The 21,063-nt window shown below is 38.6% G+C and overlaps 1 protein-coding gene across 21 annotated transcripts in view; it reads right to left on the bottom strand.

Moving 5' to 3' along the window:
* PARD3 (par-3 family cell polarity regulator) overlaps positions 1 to 21,063 on the bottom strand; it is a 451,552-nt gene that overhangs the window by 287,864 nt on the left and 142,625 nt on the right. For 12 of the 21 annotated variants that reach the window (XM_039570296.1, XM_039570300.1, XM_039570307.1 and 9 more), the window contains 2 exons: positions 13,407 to 13,587; positions 2,748 to 2,837 (listed from right to left, as the gene is read on the bottom strand). In XM_039570296.1, the coding sequence (XP_039426230.1) occupies positions 2,748 to 2,837; positions 13,407 to 13,587 (271 nt within the window). The remainder of the gene's footprint in view (positions 1 to 2,747; positions 2,838 to 13,406; positions 13,588 to 21,063) is intronic. The other 9 variants (XM_039570245.1, XM_039570313.1, XM_039570258.1 and 6 more) reach the window with 1 other exon arrangement.

Raw genomic sequence — 21,063 nt, 5'->3', positions numbered from 1 at the left:
ATAATCTTGAATGAGAAAAGCATAGGTCCAAGTATGGGAAGAATCATTTGCTACACACATCGCAGCACTACTGTGAGACTCCAAACAAGACTCATAACTCAAATCCGGAAGACACCCTGTGATCATCCTGTCAAACACCTATATAAGCCCAGGTACACCATGCAATAATGTCTGCATTTAGTCTTTTAACTTCTGTTGGAAATACAGAAAAATATTGACTTTAATTTCAAGACTTCAGGAGACAGAGAATCCATCAAAGCCCCAGGACTGTCATTTTTAAAGCTCTGCAATTCAGTGAATGTCTCCTATGTCAGAAAATCCACAGTTTGTGTTTCAGGAAAGGTAATTCAAAATGTCACCATGAACTTATACAAATCTAACATTACACACTACCATTTTTCATTTTGTGATTAACACTTGAGAAATAACAAAAGTGTAATCATGTGGGATTATCCTTCCTTTTCATGTCTTTAACTTTTTTTTTTTGTTTCTTTCTTCAGTTTCTGGCATGGACCAGGTCTCAGATTCTACAGAGTTTTGCGAAGAGAAAGGGTGAGTGGGAGGGCAGCAGCAACCTACTCACTTTCAGAGTCATACATCATTTACATGGGTCCTAGGGTAATTGTTTATACAGCAAAGTAACATCAAGGAAACAGTTATGTATTTTTATTTGTCCCCAGGGAGGTAAGCATTCCCTGCCACTAGCTCCTCTTCCTGCCCTCCCCCCTCCCCTTTTCTGACCCATGCATCTTTGTTCTTTTATTCTTCATGCCTTCTCTTTTCCATTCTCCTTCTGTTTCTGATCACAGGCTGATACGAAGTGGTTGTCTCCTTTCTAAAATTTCCATGAGGCATCAAGTTAACCCAGATGCACGGGGTTGTCAATCTGGAAGTCAGCAAATGGAAACAGAAGGAAGGAGCATCAAGTCACCAGCTAACCTTCTTTTGGGTTAAAGCCTCATCCCCATCACACGTGCTGAGCGTCTCACATTCTGCAGCTTGATAACTACAGACAGAAAGCACAGAGCTCACAAAGAGCCTTCATCAGCAGCCCTACCTTTGACATTTCCTCACTTTTCATTGTTAAAAATGACCCTTCAGGTATCTTACAAGCAAACAACAGAAAAAATAGTGAGGGAAAAAATCAAGGAAGCAAACACAGAGCAAACAGTTTACATTGCAGTGCAAGTAATAAAATAGTTATGACTAAAATGAAACAAATGTATTTAATTTGGCTGGTCAAAAGGAAAATAAAACTGAATTAACCACATGTATCTATGGGTGAAAATTACTATCCCTCTAGCTAAAATTATGACTTTAAGAACTTTTTCCAAGGAAAGATAAATGAAACACTGTATTTGGTTTAAATGTTACATGTACAAGGACTTAAAAAAAAAAAAAGAGAGAGGAAATGTGAAAAAAGTCCCATAAATACAGCTTTCCTTAGAAAAGCCATCCCTTTTGATACAGCATAAGATGAATTATTAGATTTAATTACTTACTAAACTTACTAAATGCTGTAAAAATGTGGTCAATGAAATGGCTTCCTCCCACAGAGGTCTGAAATTCTGTTTCTTTCTGAGGAAATTCTAGCTATGTACCAATCTTATCTGCTTTCATACTGAAAACACTGAAAACCTGCTGTCCTAGAACTCAAGACATCTGTCAGATCTGGGAGGCATAAAGTAGAGAAAAATACAACAATGATTCACAAGGACTCAGTGCCTGTTAAACACAATTGGATTTGCAGAAAACCTTGAAAGGATACGTACAGAGAAGATATTTAAAACATCTGGCAAAACCTGGATGAGGGGAGGGTGGAATACAAGCCCATAACATAAGAGCAAATTAAAATACTTCATTAAAAATATTTTTCACCCTAAGTAAAACATTCCAAGTTTGAAAAAGAAAAATGGAAACAAATGGAGCAAAATCCCAGCCCTGGGAGAACTGAGAAACTGAAACTGGTATATGGTACATACAGCATGGCACAAATTGCTCAGTATGAGTGAAGCTGATGTACTGCCTTCAGGGTTTTAGAAGTAATTTAATATTCAATTCATCCCATAATAGGAATCCCATGCAAAGAATTCACATGCACAAAATCATTCTGGTAAAACACAGAATGAAGACTCCTAGAAGCTGGCTTGTACACCAGCGGCCACACCAGGCAAACAGCACATAAATAGCTGCATTACAGTCTACCCTGAACTGACAGCCATTGGGAACTGTATGGAACTTCCATACAGCAGTGAAATCACACACACAAGCACAGCTCTCCTCCTGGAGCTCGTTCTGCAGGGCATGTACCCATGAGCGTGAGCTGCACAGGGAATGTGGGGTCTGAGCCCAGCAAAGCGCACACTGCCCCGAGCGCTGCTTCCCTGCCTGGGGCCTGTGGCACACTCTGGGCACAGATGATCCACACAAACCCAGAGCCTGCACCCTCAGAGGGCAGCTGCTTGCTCCCAGCACCACTGAGGACATGGCTCAAGCAGGCACTGCTTTGGTACCCCCATGTTCTATGGGCTCTCTGGATTTGCTGCCACCACAACACACTATTGCACAGCAGCTGCCAAGACACAGAGTTTGGGATAAACTCTTCAGCTAACACAAAAGCTGCAGTAAACAAAAATCTTTGAGTATTCCCAGCTGCGGTTTCACTGAAGCTTTTTCACCCTTCACTTTTTGGGCGATATTTTTTTAAACAGTTCAGTTTTCTCTTCCTTCCCTCCATTGCTGCTTACACACGGCTTCTCCTCCTCGAGCTCCTGGAGCAGCACCCTGGCAGTGACCTCTCCTCAAGCCTTCAGCTGCATGTCCTGCTCCCACGGTCACTGCCGAAAGCACAAACCAGAAATAATATCTCAGTACCAGCACTAACTGCAAACAGATTTTCCCCCTACCCTTTATGGGTGGAAGAACTGAAAATACTTATTACACTGTAATGTTATGTTTTAAGCAACATAACAAAGAGCTATGGGAAAGCAGGATTACGGGAAGACTCTGCCCACTTGTGTTTTATTACTTTAAAGGTGAACTTAAAACAGAGGTAGAGGTAAATCATCTACATGTACAATACTCACAGAAATATTGCCTACCATGTCAAACTAGAGCAGTAACTTTATTCACTCACTTAATGGATATTTCCCATGGATAAATGTCATGCAGTTCATTTGACAGAGCAGTTCCATGTTTTTTTACTGCAGTAAGACCTTCATTTTCATTTATTTTTCCATGAGTGAAGAGCCCAACTAAAATTTTAAATAAAACATGAAGACACTATACTATGTAAGACCCTTCAGATGGAAATCATTGTGAAAGTCGGGCAGTGTTTGACCTAAAATTCTCTGTCATCTAATGAAAGTCTTAAACATCAGAGCTCAAAATGGGTTGGAACAGAAGAAGTGAACATCATTTTTATATTTGATGGAGAAAGCTTTCACATGCAGAAAACCTCCAAAACACCCAAAAGCAGAGAGATCAAGTCAGGACTTACCAAAAAACACTGAAAGACTTATTTGTGTATTATATAGGGCTGGTTTACAAGGCACATGTGTCCATTCTCCAACTTGTTAGAAACTGGTGAACATAATTTTATTCTTTTATAATCTAAAAAAACGAACTGCTAGCATTGCTTCAAATGTTATTTTCATTGAAACAGTTTCAGCAGTTGCTGCCCATCATTATTCTGTCTGTAAACTTGCAAATCCATTTACTTTAACAGCCTATATTTGAGGGATACTCCTTTACCCAGCCACCCATTCAGAGGCTGAGCATGTTTACAGAGAACTTTTCCAAGTCCTCAGGGAGCCAGGATACCTGGAAGATCAGGAAAGGCAGGATGGCTGTACCACCCTGCACAGTGTGTGAGGGAATGGGGTACAGAGACACTCAACTGCACAGAGCAGTGAAGACAACTCATGTGCTTCAGACCTGATTAACCCTGCATCATGCTTATTCCTCCGGATTTGGGCTGGCTTTCAGGGCCACGTGGCACCTCTGATGCTCCAACATCTGAGAACACATGGCAAGAAACAGCAAGGCTGCCCCTTTGCAGAGGTTTACCCACTTGGGAGCAGCACCACAAAGTGACCAGATACCGGTGTCAGACCCAAGGGAGATGGCACTGTTGGTTTAACCATAAAACTCCATCCAAGTGTCTCAAACTCAATTTCACTCCAAAAAAAATCCAACATGGGATTTTCTGCACTCATACATACTGTCCACAACCCAAATATACTTCCCAAGCTTAATTAGGGATGTGTAGGAACTTCCTGGGGCCATGCAAAATTAGCCTTTCTCTTCCAAATTTGCAAATTACCTTTTTTAAGGCAACAAAGGCAATGTTCTACTTCACGATAGTCTTGGGGTTTTTTTACTCTTTCCTGTAAGAATTTATTTTTATGGTGTGAGTTAAATCACATGCAGAATGGGATTCACAGACATGTATTTTGGAACTGGTCAACTCCATTTCTCTCCCATCAGAAGAGATTAGCCAGTGCACCTTGTCTAGGCAATGGCCTATTTCACCCTGAAATAAGCTGTAAAACAGGTCAGATGAACACACCCAAAAGGTGTCCAAGAATGAGAAACTGGGCTGCCTTGAGCATTTAGCTCACATGCAGAACCTAAAGTCTGTTGGTATTAACCTCATCCGTCACATCTTCTTTTAATCAGCTGTTGCCCAGCAATTACCAAAAGAGTCCAATTTTACTTTCAGTTGTGAATATGAACAGTGCTGTACAGAGAACTGAATCAAATCCAACCCCTCAGGATAAGGTTTTAATGGTTGATCAAAGTTTGCTTTGAGAAGCCTAGTTTCTGACTCATATGCACAGTTTTTGGAAGCTAATGCAAGCTTGCTCGTGCTGTCTTTGTACAGCCCTTTACCATATACATGCAAGCAGTAGCAATATTTTAACTTAACCTAAGCACCACTTTTTGCTTTTGTTTGTAAACCCACATGGTCCTCAACTCCCTTCTACATATAGAGTCATTTCTACTTTCTGTAAATCCAAAACTATTGATAGAATTAGTTACCTAAATCTGTAACAGAAGCTAGAAACACAGACCCGGAACACAGCCCGAGTTCACATTCACTCCAACCCCAAAGAGCCCAGCTCTACCATCAGCCCAGGCAGTAAAAGCCCCCACCACCAAGGTGGCAACTGTGTCATGAAGGGAGACCCTGTCTGTGCCTGCAGTGTCACAAAAGGGGAGCTGAGCTGAGGGGCCCTGCCTGCAGAGTAGTTGTGGACACCGGGCCGAGCCAAGCTGTGACAGCAGGAGAGCAGGGGCTGGGCTCGGGCCTCACCTCGGCTCAGACCTCGTCAGGTGCATTGGCTGGAGCCGAACTTATCACCTCCACGGCATCCAGTGCCAAGGGTCAAAAAGAGAAAAGTTCTTCTGAATACATACACTTTATTCTCACCCTGAATGCTTCATCTGCCCCTAACACGAACCCACAGCATTCTGAAGCTGGCACTCATCTTAACTACATAATTCATTTAAGGTTTACAGCAAGAGATGGGTAGGAAAAAGAACAAATTTCATCTTTTTTTCAAGTAGGAAATAAGGCAATAAACTAATGGAAAGTTATTTCTCATCCACTCCTTTATTTCAATATCATGTTTCAGTCCTTTTCAGTGCATGAGAGAGTAAATAAAAAACAACTGAAAAACAAGCCTATTCAACTAGTAGCCATCTGTCTCTCTCTCTCATCCTCCTCAAAGGAACATGTCAAAAGACACAGAATTTAAAGCAACTTTTTCCCAGTAATCACCCAAAGAGATGGACTATCTCCAAAACACATCCTCATCTAAAAAAAAAAAGAGAGAGTTAATGTGCTGTAAATGTAATAAGGAAAGGAGCAAGAAGATCCTTTGTGAATTATGAACAAAAGCAAGCAACAATTCTCACACTGAAGTACAAGTTTAGCCTAATAAAGGATGTACTTTAAGTACTTTAAGCCTTACAACATCGGGCTTGTGATCAAAAATACCCACATGCTTTTCTGGGGGGGCAGCCATACACTAGCTGATGCACTGAACTAAGGGTAACCTCACAGACAGTGCGGCACAGAGCCCCCAGCACACACCACTCTTCATTAGCCCTAAAACACCAATCCCACAAAATCAGCCTGCTTAGGACCAAGTGAGTAATTAAGTACCTTTGATAAACTGTGCTTCCTCTCCTATTGGAAAATTTTTTTGTGAGTAATTAATGTAAGTTGCCCAGCCCCCCATACCCCTTCAAAGACCATTCCCATTGCCTCAAAGCAAAGCAAAACATGACTGGGATGCCAGTTAATGTTGCAGACTAGTGGCTCTGAATGTTAAGGATACTGTTTTATCACATTTCAGAACAACTATCTATAAATACTGCATAAGGTTTTTAGAAACTGTTGGGCAAAAAAATGTAATATGTACATATGCCTTCATAAAGTAAAAAAATTCACAGGGTGGTTGTCTGTATTGTGAGAAAGCATTCTCTACTCATTTCAGATTCATGTTCCTTTGCCTTCACTGTGCTCCTCCTTGTTTGCTTATAATGAAATTACAAGAAACAGAGGAGCAATCAAGAAAGTATCTATTTTAAGAGTTATTACACTTACTTGTATAATACATACTGATATGTGGGATGACAAACTCTTTAAATAAACATATAGCTTTATCTCAATGGTATTAAACCCATGATACCACAATATGACAGACTTGAGCAGCTACACTGCAATGTTTGAGTGGGTAAAATGGCATAATATTTTTGCATACACAAATATAGAGTTCCATTACAGAAAAAGTTGTCTTTCATTTAAAGAAATGGAAAATAAAACCCAGAAACACCATCACCACCACATATGAGTGTTGAAATATTCTGAGAGTACAGCTCTGATTTCCACAATAGCTTATTGTTCAACTGAACATTAAATCTATTTAAGATGTCAAACTTAGACTAATATCCAAACCTGACTTCTTAAACTATTCAAATTCAATACTTACATCTTTATAACCTTTCCTTATTATCCCTCTTGTACTATATTCTCTAGCTGCGGTACAACCAGGTATCAGATACAATACTGTATTTTTATTACTCCCCATTATTAGTACTTGCAGATAGAAGTCTTCACCATATGGAATAACATCTTGAAATGCACCACAATTGCTCAGGTTTCCTCTAGAGAATCAGTAAGTTCTAAAATTTTTTACTTTATTGGTTTCAGGGATTTTTTTAATCCTACTAGAAGCAACAGTATTTTGCTTGCTGGTATACTGAGAAGATTGAAGATATTAAAGGTTAATTTAGAAACTTAAGCAGTTTAAAATCCATTTGTTTTTACAAACGTGTCACAGTCTCATCAAAAACACATGGTTTTTAAACTGCTCAACAATCCCAAATTAACAGCAGAGCACTACGCTTGGAGAAAACACCAACTGGAGATCACTCAAGTCAGAACTGTGCTGTACAAAGATCAAATTTAGCCTCATGGAAGAAAGTGGCACCTGGTACTGATTTTTTGATTCAACAACTCTGGCTTTTAAATAATCATATCCCTCACAGAGCTATAGAGATAAAATGTGATAAGAATTCCTGAACGGCGAGAGCACCAGAAGGTGAGGAAACAGACTTTGCTAAATCTTGTCCTCAAACTCCAATGCATGAGAAACCTTCCTTATTCAGATGCCATCAGCTGAGGTGCAAGCCTCAGTTCAATGTTCTTTTTGTATTACACAGTAAAAGAAACATAAGAGAACCTGGCAAGGGAGTAACAGTGGGAATGATGGTTTGGAAATCCTTTGTATTTCATTCCTGGAACTTCACTGGAACTTCACTGGAATTACAGGCATCTGAACACCAATGAAGGAGACCAAGGAGACACATCGTGGAAAGCTAAGCTGATCTGAGACTCAGTGTAGAGAGGGGAAAACCTCCCACTGCCTTCAGCAAGCACTGCCTGGAAAGTCCTAATCTTTCATTATAAATGTGGATGACTTTCTCTATATTTGTAATCAGCTATTTAATCCTAGAGATAACTCGATCTGATAAAGCTCCAAACATCTGGGGTTTGATGAACTCATCTTTCCCTTCCTCCCTTTCTAATCTCTCGATTCCTTAGTTCTTCAACATTTGAAAATATCTTTTTTCCATACATAAAGATGACTCAGAGCTGAATTAGGAGTCAAAGAGATACAAACAAGAATGAAAAAGTTTCTAGTGGCCATATGTGGGAAAGAGTGCTGAAACAATCATCGGTTTTGAAACCGGAACAAGTATGAACTCACCTCTGCACTTCTTTGCCAACACACTAGCATGGAGTGCTCCAAACCATGAAACCAAGGCCTTTACCTTATAAATATTTACAGCTCAGCCAGGAACAGGACAGACTGCCCCCACCAGCCCTCCTGCATTAGAGCACAGCACAGAGAGTGCTTAGCAGCACACAGAACCTGACTCTTAACCACTCCCACAAATACTGCATTGCTACATGATGTGTAAACATGTTTTCTAGCCCTATGAGTTACTAAAATTGGCTTTTTCCCAGGAAATGCCAATTCTCCTTATCAGACATGAAGAATGAGAAGAATACCAACACATTTGAAGACTTGGAGCCTACCACTTTTATCTTTCCTTAACTAATAAACCAGTCCTACCAATTCATCACAGTCCCCAAAGCAACTTATTCTTGTTGCTCTCTTTTGACTCTCTCCAACTTGTTTAGAATTTCTCCACAGCTGGCACCACAACTGCTCACTCCAGCTTAAGCCTTCCAGCTCACAACAGTGAGCCCACAACAGCATTTGCTTTTGATCTTTTGATGGAATAGTGTAATGCCCGATTGCACTGTAGTAATGCACTATATTGCCAGGATCCTTCTCACACTATTGTGGACTTTGCTGTTCATTAATACTGCCTTGCAAATTACCTTTTTCTTCCTAGATGCAGTGGCTGTGCCCATCTCACTGATTTCTGAACAGTTTATAAATGTATCAAAAGTCAATGCTGAACTGAAACACTGCGCCTGAAACTCCATCTTAAGTTTTTTTTTTTTAAGCAATATTTTATATTCCAGTTCAGACTTATTAAAATACTTAAACAGTCCTTAAACTAGGAAAGCCCTCAGGGGCTATACTTGATATGTCCTACTAATTTGTCAGTGAACAACTAATAACTACTCAGAAAGCTGAGAAAGAGACAGAAATTCAAAGGCAAGCAAGGTCAGGAACTTTATTATAACAATGAATTCCCAGTCAAAGTCCGCATGTATGCTCTTACCTGTGAGGAATAAACTTGTGCTGATTGCAGGGTGAGAGCACACTTGCACACAGGGAACGTTAAAGCAACAGCCATGCTGCTGGGTAAACAACGATGTGAAGCTGAAGCAATTTCTTTGCTTCTCTGCACTTCTAGTACATCTTCACAGCCAGCTGTGCACTCATTTCAGAAGATTCTCATCTAGACCTTTTTTTTTTTCATAGTCTGCTTCTGTGACCAGAATATGAAATGGATGCTGAGAGTCCTACTAAAATATATGATACAGATCACCTGAGCAAATACATCACTGGAGTGCACCAATTCCAGCTAGCTCTTCGTAATTTCTTAGGCTCTCTGGCCAGTGTTCTGGGAGATGCTGACCCTCCAGCCTTTAGGAGAAGCTTACAATTGCCTCATATCTCATTTTTAAGCAACTGAAGCACCTATAAGACATCCTGAAAACAAAAGCAGCAGTCTTGTAAAATGCACAGGCAGCTGATTTGTGTCACACGGGCAAAAACCAGTACAATATAAACCAGGGTGGGAAGCAGTACACGCACAACATGCTCGTACACCTGTCTGCTAAATATGTCACTGTGGACACCATTCACTTTTGCAAGCAATAGCTTTGAGAAGCAAATTGTTTAATTTTATTAATTATACTTGTAATCACAGAATTACAAAGGTTGCATGAGATCTCTGGAGGTCATTTGGTTTATTCAGTCACACAAAAAAAGCACCAGCTGGATCAGGCTGTTCAGGGCCATGTTCAGTCAACTTCTGTCCATCTCCAAGCACATGGAAATGCCACAATTTCTCTGAGCAACTTGTTTTGCTCTCCAGGTGAGAATAGTTTTCCTTATTTCTAACTGGCATTTTCCATGTTGAAAATGTTTCCATGTTTGTTGTCTCCAGCAATAATGTGCCTATGTGAGAAGAATCTGGCTTCATTTTCTCAATACCCTTCCATTAAGCAGCTGAAGATAAAAGATCTCCACAACATCTTATTCCCCCTAAGGGAAAAAACATCAGCTCTCCAAGCCTCTCTACCTCTCTTATAATGTTTTCAAAATAATGTTATGTATTAAAAATGTTTTTTCACTGTAACTGCTGAAATATTCAGAGAGACTTGTTACATATAATCACACCAAGACAAATAACCAAGGGTGGTCTTAGTTCTTGAACAAGCTAAATAATTTAAAAGGAAAACAAGACAAAGAGGATGACCCTTTCCACAATATCTCATGTAGCTGGAAAAGGATTTTATTTACAATATTTAAATGCGGTACTGTGAAACAAACAACGCGGTTCACAGGCAGTGCACCCGCTGCTGAACTGTCACTGCCTGACATCCTGTCTTATCTGCCAAATTGCTCATTAGGTTTGGCAATTTTCACCTGCGTCTCCAGTTTATATTTCAGCAGGGAATAAACATCAGTCTGCTTTAACAATCTTCTGCAGTGAGCTTCCAACTTCTTCCCAGAAAGCACGCAGGCACAACACAAAAAACGCCTTGTGTACTGTAGGCTTAGGAAAAAGATGCAGCTGAAGTGATGAAATACAACAAGAAGTTTAACTTGGGTAACAGAAAAGCAGTAAAAAAGAAACAGCTAGATAAGAAACATAAATAAATCAACTGCTTGTATTGATGAATTGTGTTTTCACAGTGCAAAACAACACACGGGGTATGAGCCAGCCTCATTTTTGTTTCCACGTTTATATGGGAAGACTGAATTTGACACACACACACCCCCCCGACATGCAAAGTACAGGCTGTGTTTGTGCATGGGAAAAGAGGGACTCCAGATGAATATCACTTTTCCAGCTGGACCTGATGTAGCTAACCTTTCCCTTGCTGGGAGAGGAACGATGGTGTGATCTATAAACAAACAAAAAGGGGTAGCATGGCAACCAGAACAAAGAGAGGAGGATCTCAGCAGGCCCTTGAGCCTCAGCCTAATGCACTGAGATGCTGCCTGGGAGCAGAGGGTGCAGGTGAGCAGCAGCACAGGGGCGCAAAGCTGTGCGGCCGCACGGGAACCGCTCCGAAACAGAGCCCACCTTGCCCGCAAAAAGCACCAGAGATGTAAAACAAAGCGTCTCAAATGCTATAAACCAATTTCAGATGGAATACTGTTTTTCATTTGTTAGCAGTAAAATATTCACCGCCAACCCTGCAATTAGCTGGAAAATTACAATAATTACAGCAATTTTGTATCCCATCTCCAATCCAATTAATAGATATATGACCTTGTCAACATGTAATAATCAGGATCTGCATCTACCGCAAAACTGGATGGGTTTTATTTGCTGAATAGAACTTACACAGTAAGAAGATAATTATTTGAAATACTGAGAATACCATTTGTATGCTATGCTTCACTTCACAAGTTATAAAGGAAACACAATAAGGATAGTATTTCCATTTTCAATGTATATTTAAATGAAATTCCTGAAATAGGTATGTTTAATATGGGATAATATTACTGCACTGGGATTCTAAGCCTGTAGTTTGGAACATTTAAAACCAAAATATATCTGTCAACATTTAAAAAAAGGAATTAGATAGATAGGAGAACATCTCTGATTTCTGATAGCAATTACAAATTGTTTCACACACTTTATTTGTTTGTGCTTTTATAAAAAGTGTCAAAGAGTTATAATCCTTACCAACAGTTTTAAAAGTCTTCTGTATTTCTAAAGATGTTTGTATTGAAGGGTCTCAAACTCCTTTTTGGCCATTTTTGCAATCAGTGAACTAGCCAAGTAATCCATGTATTTTCCAGAATGATACCAAAGATAAGTGAGCTGTCCAATATATTACTGAATTTTTTCTGTACTATATAATTTTGATGCACTAACGTTCATGTATTGTATAATACACCAGATAATCACACTAAGGAGAAAATGGGTATGCATTTGCCTGCCCTAACCCCTGCTAAGTTGAGAACCGAGGAGGACAGTTTTTTGGCTTATGCATGGAAATTAGATGTGCATTTAGCAGTGACATACTCTAGTGACAGCAAAATGGAAGGGTCCTGAAATTCCAGGATACTTCTTTATTCTGCCATTAATCCTTCCCTAATTTAATTCTGTGTTTCAGTGAAGCATAGTTACAGCTTGAAAAGATACACATTCAGCTCTATGTAAGCTAATTGTTAAATGTTATTCCCCTTAATTTTACAGGAAATATTCTGGTACAAAACCCCTCAAACTTAACAGAGTGGTAACTTTTCCATTTGCATTTTACCTGATGCTTAAACACAGATTTTAACCATTAAAAGAACACCTACACAAAAGCAGTCTCTTGGAAATTACACAGGGCTGTTTAAAACAGTGTATCTGTAGAACATCAAAGGACTGATAATACTAACTTCTGCTAAGAATTTTCTGGAGTGGAGTCACTATTTCAAAAGTTCAGTGAGCAAAATGATAGACACTACAGATAAAAGGACACAATGCTTTATCCACATATCCATCCTTGTCTGCATAGTACTTTCAACAGCAATGAAAATTACATAGTAAATTTCATTCCATAATTTTTCTTCTTAATAAGCTGAAATATTCAAAGAACCTGTCTGAGCAAGAAATGCGATAAGTAATTCATTGTTTTCCAACAAATGTTCACCACATTGAAATAAACAAAATAAAGAGATGTTTCTGGCTATAGTTTCTGCTTTTTAAAGAAGTGTATTTTTGCAACACAGTAAATACACGTTTTAGCAGGTGTTTTTATGGAAAGGTGACAGGCATAACCTAGCAACATTGACAGGTTAAGTAGAAAGTGCTCCTACCTTTAGTTTCTTTCTACCATTTTGTTCATTAAATGGAATATAACTGGCAAACTGAAAATTACACCTTGCAGCAACTACATTTGGAAATTTTGCTGTGATTTTCAGTGTGATGACATTTTTAAACTGGCAGCATAGAAGGAGCTTATGGCTCCTAAAAGCAAGCTTATAAATAATTTATTAAAACAGAACAGGTTTGTTTACTTGCATGCGAGAAGCATTTAGGCAGTTTCTCAGTTCTGATCAGTTTTCGATAAGGACAGATAATGAATCATTTTTCCCAGCAGCATCAATGGATAACAGCACTTGGCATCTTTGTAAATTTAGATGAAATGCATTGAGATACCAAAAACATTTACTCACTTGCACGAAGGACTGACGGGGTGACCTCAATTTCACTTGTTGCTTGGTAAGGCTGAAAGGCCGATGCCGTGTTGGAGCCAAGCTCACTGCCAAAAATCTCTGGGCTTTGTGTGCCTGTCGAGCTGGCACTGGTGCCATCACCCCCATGGTGTGGATCTTGCTCATCAAACACAGCCACGAGCTGGAAATAACAATTAAATCTACTGTTAAAAAAAAAAACCTCAACACCATCAAAGTGCCAATGCAGATCAGCATTTCACCATTTTTTCCCACCAAAGAGCAAGAAGTGTCTATCAGCAGAGACTCCAATCAATGCCTAGATCACAACATCATCAGCCCAAGGAAAGGCAGCCATTAACTGGATACTACAAAGGGTCAATAGCTCTGATGGGACATGAAACTCATCACTGTGAGCCACAGAAAGAACGGCACCAAGTCAGGAAAGCAAGGGTTGCACCTTCCCCAGCAAACCACTTCATCTTACCCAGAAATGCAGAAAACTATCTGAGTGTGGATTGATGCCTGTGCACTGGAATTTAATATCTTTGTTTAAATACCTCTATATGCATCATTACTACAGAGTCAAATCATGAGTAAAAGCCACAGTTTTACAGAATAAGAACATACAAGAAGAAGTTATGTTAATACACACTGAAAGCTACAGACAAAATGCAAAGCCAAGCGTTATAATCACAACCAGTTATCATCTATTACTCTGCCATCTATTGATCTATTATCTATTATTATGACCTAACTTGTGGGCTTCTCTTGCAAAAGTCCTTTAGTCAGATCTATGGAGATACTCTGTATTTGCTTGCAATCAACTTCTCCAAGACAAGTCTGAAATCTCAAGTCCAATTTAGAACTTTGCCGAGTCACTAATTTAATAAAGATCTCGTAAATGTGTTCATCACTGCAAGAAAAATAGGGAAACATCATGGTGATTTTTGATAAACCTGAGATACTTTTTCCCCTGTAAATGATTTTATGCATTTATTTTAAACAAATAATTTATCCCAATTTATCTTTGGTAACGTACTGAAAGAAATAATGCCAGTTCTTATACACATTTCATTTTAGAACTTAATTTCAAGATGGAGAAAAAAGTTTTATGGATAGCAGCATTCTGCAGCCTGCAAATTAATCTATAATATAATATCTGAAAGACATTTCCAAGAAAGCATTACATTCTTCTGTCCAAATTGGTAGGGTAAATGGAGCAAATCAACTTAAACCTATGCAGGGCACTGCAAATAGTTTATTCTGTTAGAACAACAGCGAAAACTTTATGTAACCTAAAGGCATCAGAGGTCATTTTCTCTCTTTTTTTTTTTTAAAGCAATTTCAACATCATCTTAGCCAAAAGATTTTAATAATAGTCCCTTTACTCAAATTTAACTTACATAAGCACCAATAACAAAATTTAAAACCACAACTCTACGCCCAAGTGGAAACCATTTGGGAATTCAGCTTTTGAAAGTATTCTCAGGCATTTACTCTTTTTAACCAGTCATTTTGAAATTACAGAGAGTAGCAAACTTCTGCCAATAATTCCACATCTAATGCAAATTTAGGCTCAGGCATGCAAAAAACAGAAAGAAAAAACTGGTAATGGGTAAAACATCCATGCTCTCTCCAGTGCTGGCTGAAAGGTAGGTAGCAGCAGGAAAACCAGACTGCAGCTGCAGACAGCTGGAACATGTTTTTACCATAAAAGTCATTATTTTATGCTTGAGAAATCTACACACAAAAGAGATGTGACAACACCAAAATGTCAGTAGCTCAAGAGTATTGGAAATTTAATTTTCTAACACATTGTGAAATATCAATGCTTACAAAAACATGCTTCTAAAACTTTACTCATAACTCTCTTACTGTTTTATAGTAAGCTAATTACCAATCCCCAGCAACTGGAAATAAATTAATCCACATCTGAAGATCTGTAAGGTATTACAACAAAAGACAAACAAAGCATTTAAGAATCCTAGGCATGAAACATCAAATCTTTTTGTCCTTCGCATGTCATGCATCAAGATAAATCCCTCAATTACATTCTGCTCCTTTGAGGTTGATTGAAAAATATTATTTGATGTATGCAGCTGCAAGTATTTTATAGGTATTATATATACGCAAAAAGGTATGTGCATATAAATCTCTATATATGTTATCTCCTACTCTAAGTTGCCTCCAGCTTTTTGCCTATTCCAGACAGTCTACAACCTATAACTTCAGAACATCTACAAATGAATGTTTCTTATTTCAAGCTTAGCTTTTGATCTTATCATTTTTTGCAGGTATTCGCTATTTTGACAGCACCAAACCTTCAAAAGGCTTCAGTTCCTTTAAAAGGCATACCAAGTTGTAACATTTTTTCAGCATGAAGAAACACAAGCCATGTCAGCCTTCTCAAAATCTAATTAGCATTAGGAACACAGGTTAGGAAGTTCGTTGTAAAACAGCACACACAATACCATGGTACACTCAGTCCTCTTAATGAGCTAGAAAGTCTTTGGGACTGGAAGACTTTATGCAAATAAACACTGTTGAATCTTGATTTCCAGACCCTGGTATGCCATTCTGCAATATGAGGACCTCGCAGGAAACAAGAACAGCCAAACATGTTGCACTGTATTATGATACCAAGCATTTATCTCTGATTTTTCCAACACCCTTTATTTTAATCAAAGAAGATTATTTGAGGAGAGGAATTGTACTGCTGCAAGCCCAGAGATCACACCTCAACTACCATCCTTGCAGGAACAAGAAACAAAACAAAAATCTTTAAGAGACACCTTACGGACATGTAGAAGGAACCACAGGAGTAGCTCGCTGGAGCTAGGAAGAATCTTTTGCTGCAGGAACCCACAGAGATAAACACTGCTCCATGCCAGGGAAAAGGCCTCTCAGTGAGTCATGTTTGAAGGCCACAGAGATGTCTTTAATTTGGCAAAGAATGGAGCACACATTACTAGACCAGTTTTTATCAGCCTTAAAGTCAATGGTAAGCCTATGGTATTTTGCTGGGCTTTAGATGTCAGATTTAAAGAGAGTAGAAAACAAAGATGACTACCTTTTCTGGAAACATCTTTATTGTCAGGAGACTGCTTCCATGTTGATTATTTTCTTCTTTAATAAGAAATAAATAACTGAAGTTATCCTAGCCTTTCAAGAATCACTCTATTATTTCAAATACCTGAAATGAGCTGTGCCTCCTGTTCTCTGTTCTTTAGTTTTAGATCTCATCACTTCTCAGTGACCTGAGAAACTCATCATAACATCCAATCTTATGCAGAAATGAACAGCAGAAGGACTGAACAAACCATAGTAATGCTTTAATAAAGTAAATAGCTTAGCTGTTCAATATTAGACCACTATCAGTTCTTTAAAAGAACTTCCACCAAAATTTAATGAGTATTGGAGCCATTTGGATTGGTTTAATTTTATTTTTCTTTGTGAAAGACAAACTCACACCAAAGACAAGTATCATCTTAACAATAGTTAATAATCATTATTATTATATATTTTATCTACCTCCTATTCCATGGGACCTCAACTTGAATGCACCAAAGATATGAGAGTATGGTTTAATTGATTACAGTAGTTCTCATCACCTGGGGTAACAGGACTACCTGTATTTTTCAATCACTGAACTAAAAATCTGCAAATAGGAAATAAAATCAAATAAAAACAAACCCCTTTGTCATCCCAAAACAACTGTAATAAATGACAGGCTTAATTTAGATTGGCATGCTTATTATAATATGGTAAAAACAACAGAAAGGTGAGAGGTTTTAATATCATCATTTATCACAGTAAGATGGCATAGGAAGAGTCATCAGTTTGAATAATGCAAGATTTTGGTGCCCAATGTATATGTATACAACTTTTTCAAGAAAAAAATCCCTTTCAAATATTCATTAACATATTCAGATATAAAGACAGCAGCTTTGTTCAGATCATAACTTATGGAAATGTTAATCCCATTTCAGCAATGGAATTAGAGTAAATCTTCAAATGGTCAACTGCATAAACTAAAATACTTTCTAAACTCCACAGCAAGAAATACAAGCAATCATGTGTGAATTATCAACAAAAGAAATGATTATTTTAAAAAGCAACAACATTCAGTGTTTAACCAACTAGTTTTTCTTTTTTTAGAAATACAAAACCGCAGTATAATTCAACAATTATCCCAGCTGTAAAAAGCTTACTTGTCATCATTAGTGTATCTCAAGAGGTGTGGGGTTTTTTTATGGCTATCCAACTGAAGACAAAAAAATGTAGAAATATGGTTTAAAAATCAGCAAATTAATGCTCTTCTCTTTTGACTGATAGAGTCTTTCCATAGCAAACAGACAATGAAGGGAGAGTAACATAATTTTTTTTGCTTAATATATTAGCTTCATCAAGCAAATGGCTTACAAAGAAATTATTTCACAGCCTGAGATATCAAAACAAAGTTTTACTGAGGCGCCTTTGGCTCTGGGATAGGAGGAAGGCATTCCAGCCTCTAACTGCATTCAGCCCTCTATAACACCAGCTTGTACTGAATTAATTACAATCTTACTCTTTTTAAAAGAGAGGATGAGCTTCTCTATTGCTCTGTCTGGGACTCAACACATGACACTAACCAGGTTATATTTACTTAAATAAATAAAAGGCAAGAAGATTGATTTATTTTAATATTGACACAGCAGCAGCAGTCTGCATTCCAACATTAATTATTACAATTTCCGTCTATTCTAAAGTAATTAAAAATTAGTAAACACATATGCAGTCTTAATTAATAGACTAGATTAAGTACTTGAATGTTAATTAACTGGATTAAAAAACTATTTCCACCAGCAATGGCTGTTTACATTTTCATTAAGTACTACCATCATATAAACCAATTCATCACCATCAAATGGTCTGATCAGGTCATCTCTCTCCAGCACAAAACCACAAAACCAGAAATCCTCCACTCTGCAGAAATTCATAAAGCGAGAAACTTCTGTATTTTTCCACCACTATGACAAGATGGTCAAAAAGATCACTTGAATTTTTCATATTCCTAAGTATTTGTCCAAAACTTGCTAATCCTTTCATGATATTTATTGATTAATCTGATACTGGCTCATATGTAGGCACCAGCAATGATTTCAGACTTACTTTAAAATCAGTTAGCATTACAGCTCCATTCTCCTGCTAGAAAGACAGCAACTGATCCTCTGGCTTTCATATCCTCCGGGTTTCATAGAGGCTCTGCACTTCTTATCCACTTTATAACACTGAGTGAAACTGAAATCACTTACCTTTTTAGATTATTAGGACCCATTTTAAATATCTGGTTTCTTCTCACCAGAAGGACACTTAGGAGATAATTTCATACAAGTGCACTCCTAATTTGTTCTGGCTGTTCAGTGGCCAATTGTTCAGTAGTTAATCTGCTGAGCAACCATAAGTGTCTGGATTCCCCTGGTTGAAACCTGCACTTTCCCTCCTAGTCTATACAACTTCCAGATGTGGTCCTCCCTTTCACAGCTGCTATGGTCTTCTGGCATTTATGCTGAACAGCTTCTCCTGCAGGATGCCCATCCACGGACAAAACTGCCTTTCACACAAGCTGTCATTTTTCTGGCTCCAGGAGAACAGAGAGCACAGATCTTGTGAGGCAGCTCCAAGTGATGGAGCAGCCCAACCACACACCTCTGGTGAGGCACCAATGCTGTCAAGGATTCTGATTCTCAGTTTATGCTTAATAACTGAACTTTTTCACAGGGGATTTATGGTCCTTGAATATAGATTGTGATGGTCCAAATGAGATTCTAAAATCTAAATTAGCCTTGTGAAAATATGTTCACCTAAAGTAGCTACTTCAAGCATTTCCTTTAACCCCTGATGCCAGAGGGTTAAGCCCAGCCCTGTCCTGCAGTCCCACTGTATAGGTGTCTGTCTGCACTCACTGTGACAGCCACCTGGACTGCTGATCTGGGAGATTTCAACCCCTCTCATAGCATGGCCATACACATTCAGATATGTGCAGCAAGTAGCTGGGAAGAGGACATGGAGGAGGCTGGCAAAAGATTTAAACATGAACATCACTGGCATCCTTTCCTCCGCAAAAAGCATTTCCAGTCTCAAGCCAGCCTGTACAGCGAACTAGCAAGGCACCAACAGAACTGGCTACACACATCCCTCTGCAACCAGCACAAGTGAAGGAGATTGCAAGAGAATATAAGCAGAGCTCTCTAGCAGCTCTTTAGGCTTGGCAAAAACCACCTATATCCAAAGCAGTCTGTGTATTACTCAGTCCATGTTACAATGCAGACCTAAGGAGTACTTGTTTAATAAGGCCCACCAGTAAATCAAATTTCAGCTAATGGCACCTCAGACTCCATAACATCCCAAAACACAAGTTGCTTGTGAATGAACAAATGAGTGTAAGAGAAAAAAACCCATAAATTCGGGAAAATCTCTAGCAAGGGAGTAGCCAATTATTATTTAGAAATGAAAGAAACTAAATGCAAAATCAATTCGTAGGTTATCTGATGACTGAACTGACTTTAATAGCCCCATAGCAGACCCAAATTCCTATTATTCCTTGAGCTTCACTTTTCTACATGGCTCATTAAAAACCCATTTAAATATAACTACTGTTTCAATGAGCTGGTAAGAAAAAATACAGAAAAAAATAGGTATTTTTACAAATAATACACTACTGCCCACAGATATTAAAAACCAAAAAAAATCAATTAGCAAAATAGCAGCATTTAAGAGTCATTCTGTGCTGGATGTGCAACCTGAGCATGCCCGCTACAGACTTAGACGTCACCTGCATTTTAAAAGGAGAAAAAGGGCAAGCACAGTTTCAATTTAGGATAAGCTGTAGCACAAACAACAAACCTCTGTAATTTCAAGAAAATCACTACCTGTCCTAATTAATCACTTCAGCCATGAAACCAGAACTAGCTTGTCATAAAACTTTTCAAAGTAAAGTAGCTGGAAGGGAGCCAAACAAAGAACTTTTCACAATAACTTTACTGTATTACAGGAAAAATAAGGATATTTAAAGGGTTACATTCCACTATCATATTAATACTTTGTATTAGATTTTCAGTGGATTATACAGAAGTGTAAGCTCATTCAGAATCATAGAATAACCTGAACTGGAAGAGATACCTGGAGATCAACTAGTCCAAGCCCTTGTTCAAACCAGGGTAAGTGAGAGGAGGTTGATCAGAGCCACGTTCAGTTGCATTTTTTTAATAACCCAAAGTACAGACAGTCCACAACCTCTCTAGGCTCTCTCCCAGCACTTGGCCTTCTCGGTTTTAAGAAATTCTTTTCCCTGTATCAAGTTGAAACTTCCCTTGCTACAATGTGCCTGTAGTCCCTCACATTACTCCTGTGCACCTCAGAGAAAAGTCCAGTTCCATCTTCACGGTCCCTGACGGAGAGCAGTTACATCAAGAGTGTTGTGCCTTGGGGAGCCACATGGACATAGAGCACTCCCAAAGGTCCCCCTTTCCCTGTGATGGCTTCCAGCCTGCTAATTCACCCTGACAGCCTCTGGCGGGCCAGCACTGTAATGTCTTGCTTGTATTGAGAAGGCCAAAATATTCCAGAAGCAGATAGAAATAATCACAGAATCACAGAATGATTTGCGTTGAAAGGG

The sequence above is a fragment of the Corvus cornix genome, chromosome 2 (genome assembly GCF_000738735.6).
Source record: "Corvus cornix cornix isolate S_Up_H32 chromosome 2, ASM73873v5, whole genome shotgun sequence".
NCBI lineage: Eukaryota > Metazoa > Chordata > Aves > Passeriformes > Corvidae > Corvus > Corvus cornix.
Note: the sequence above shows the minus strand (reverse complement) of the source record. Positions and strands in the feature narration are given on the sequence as shown.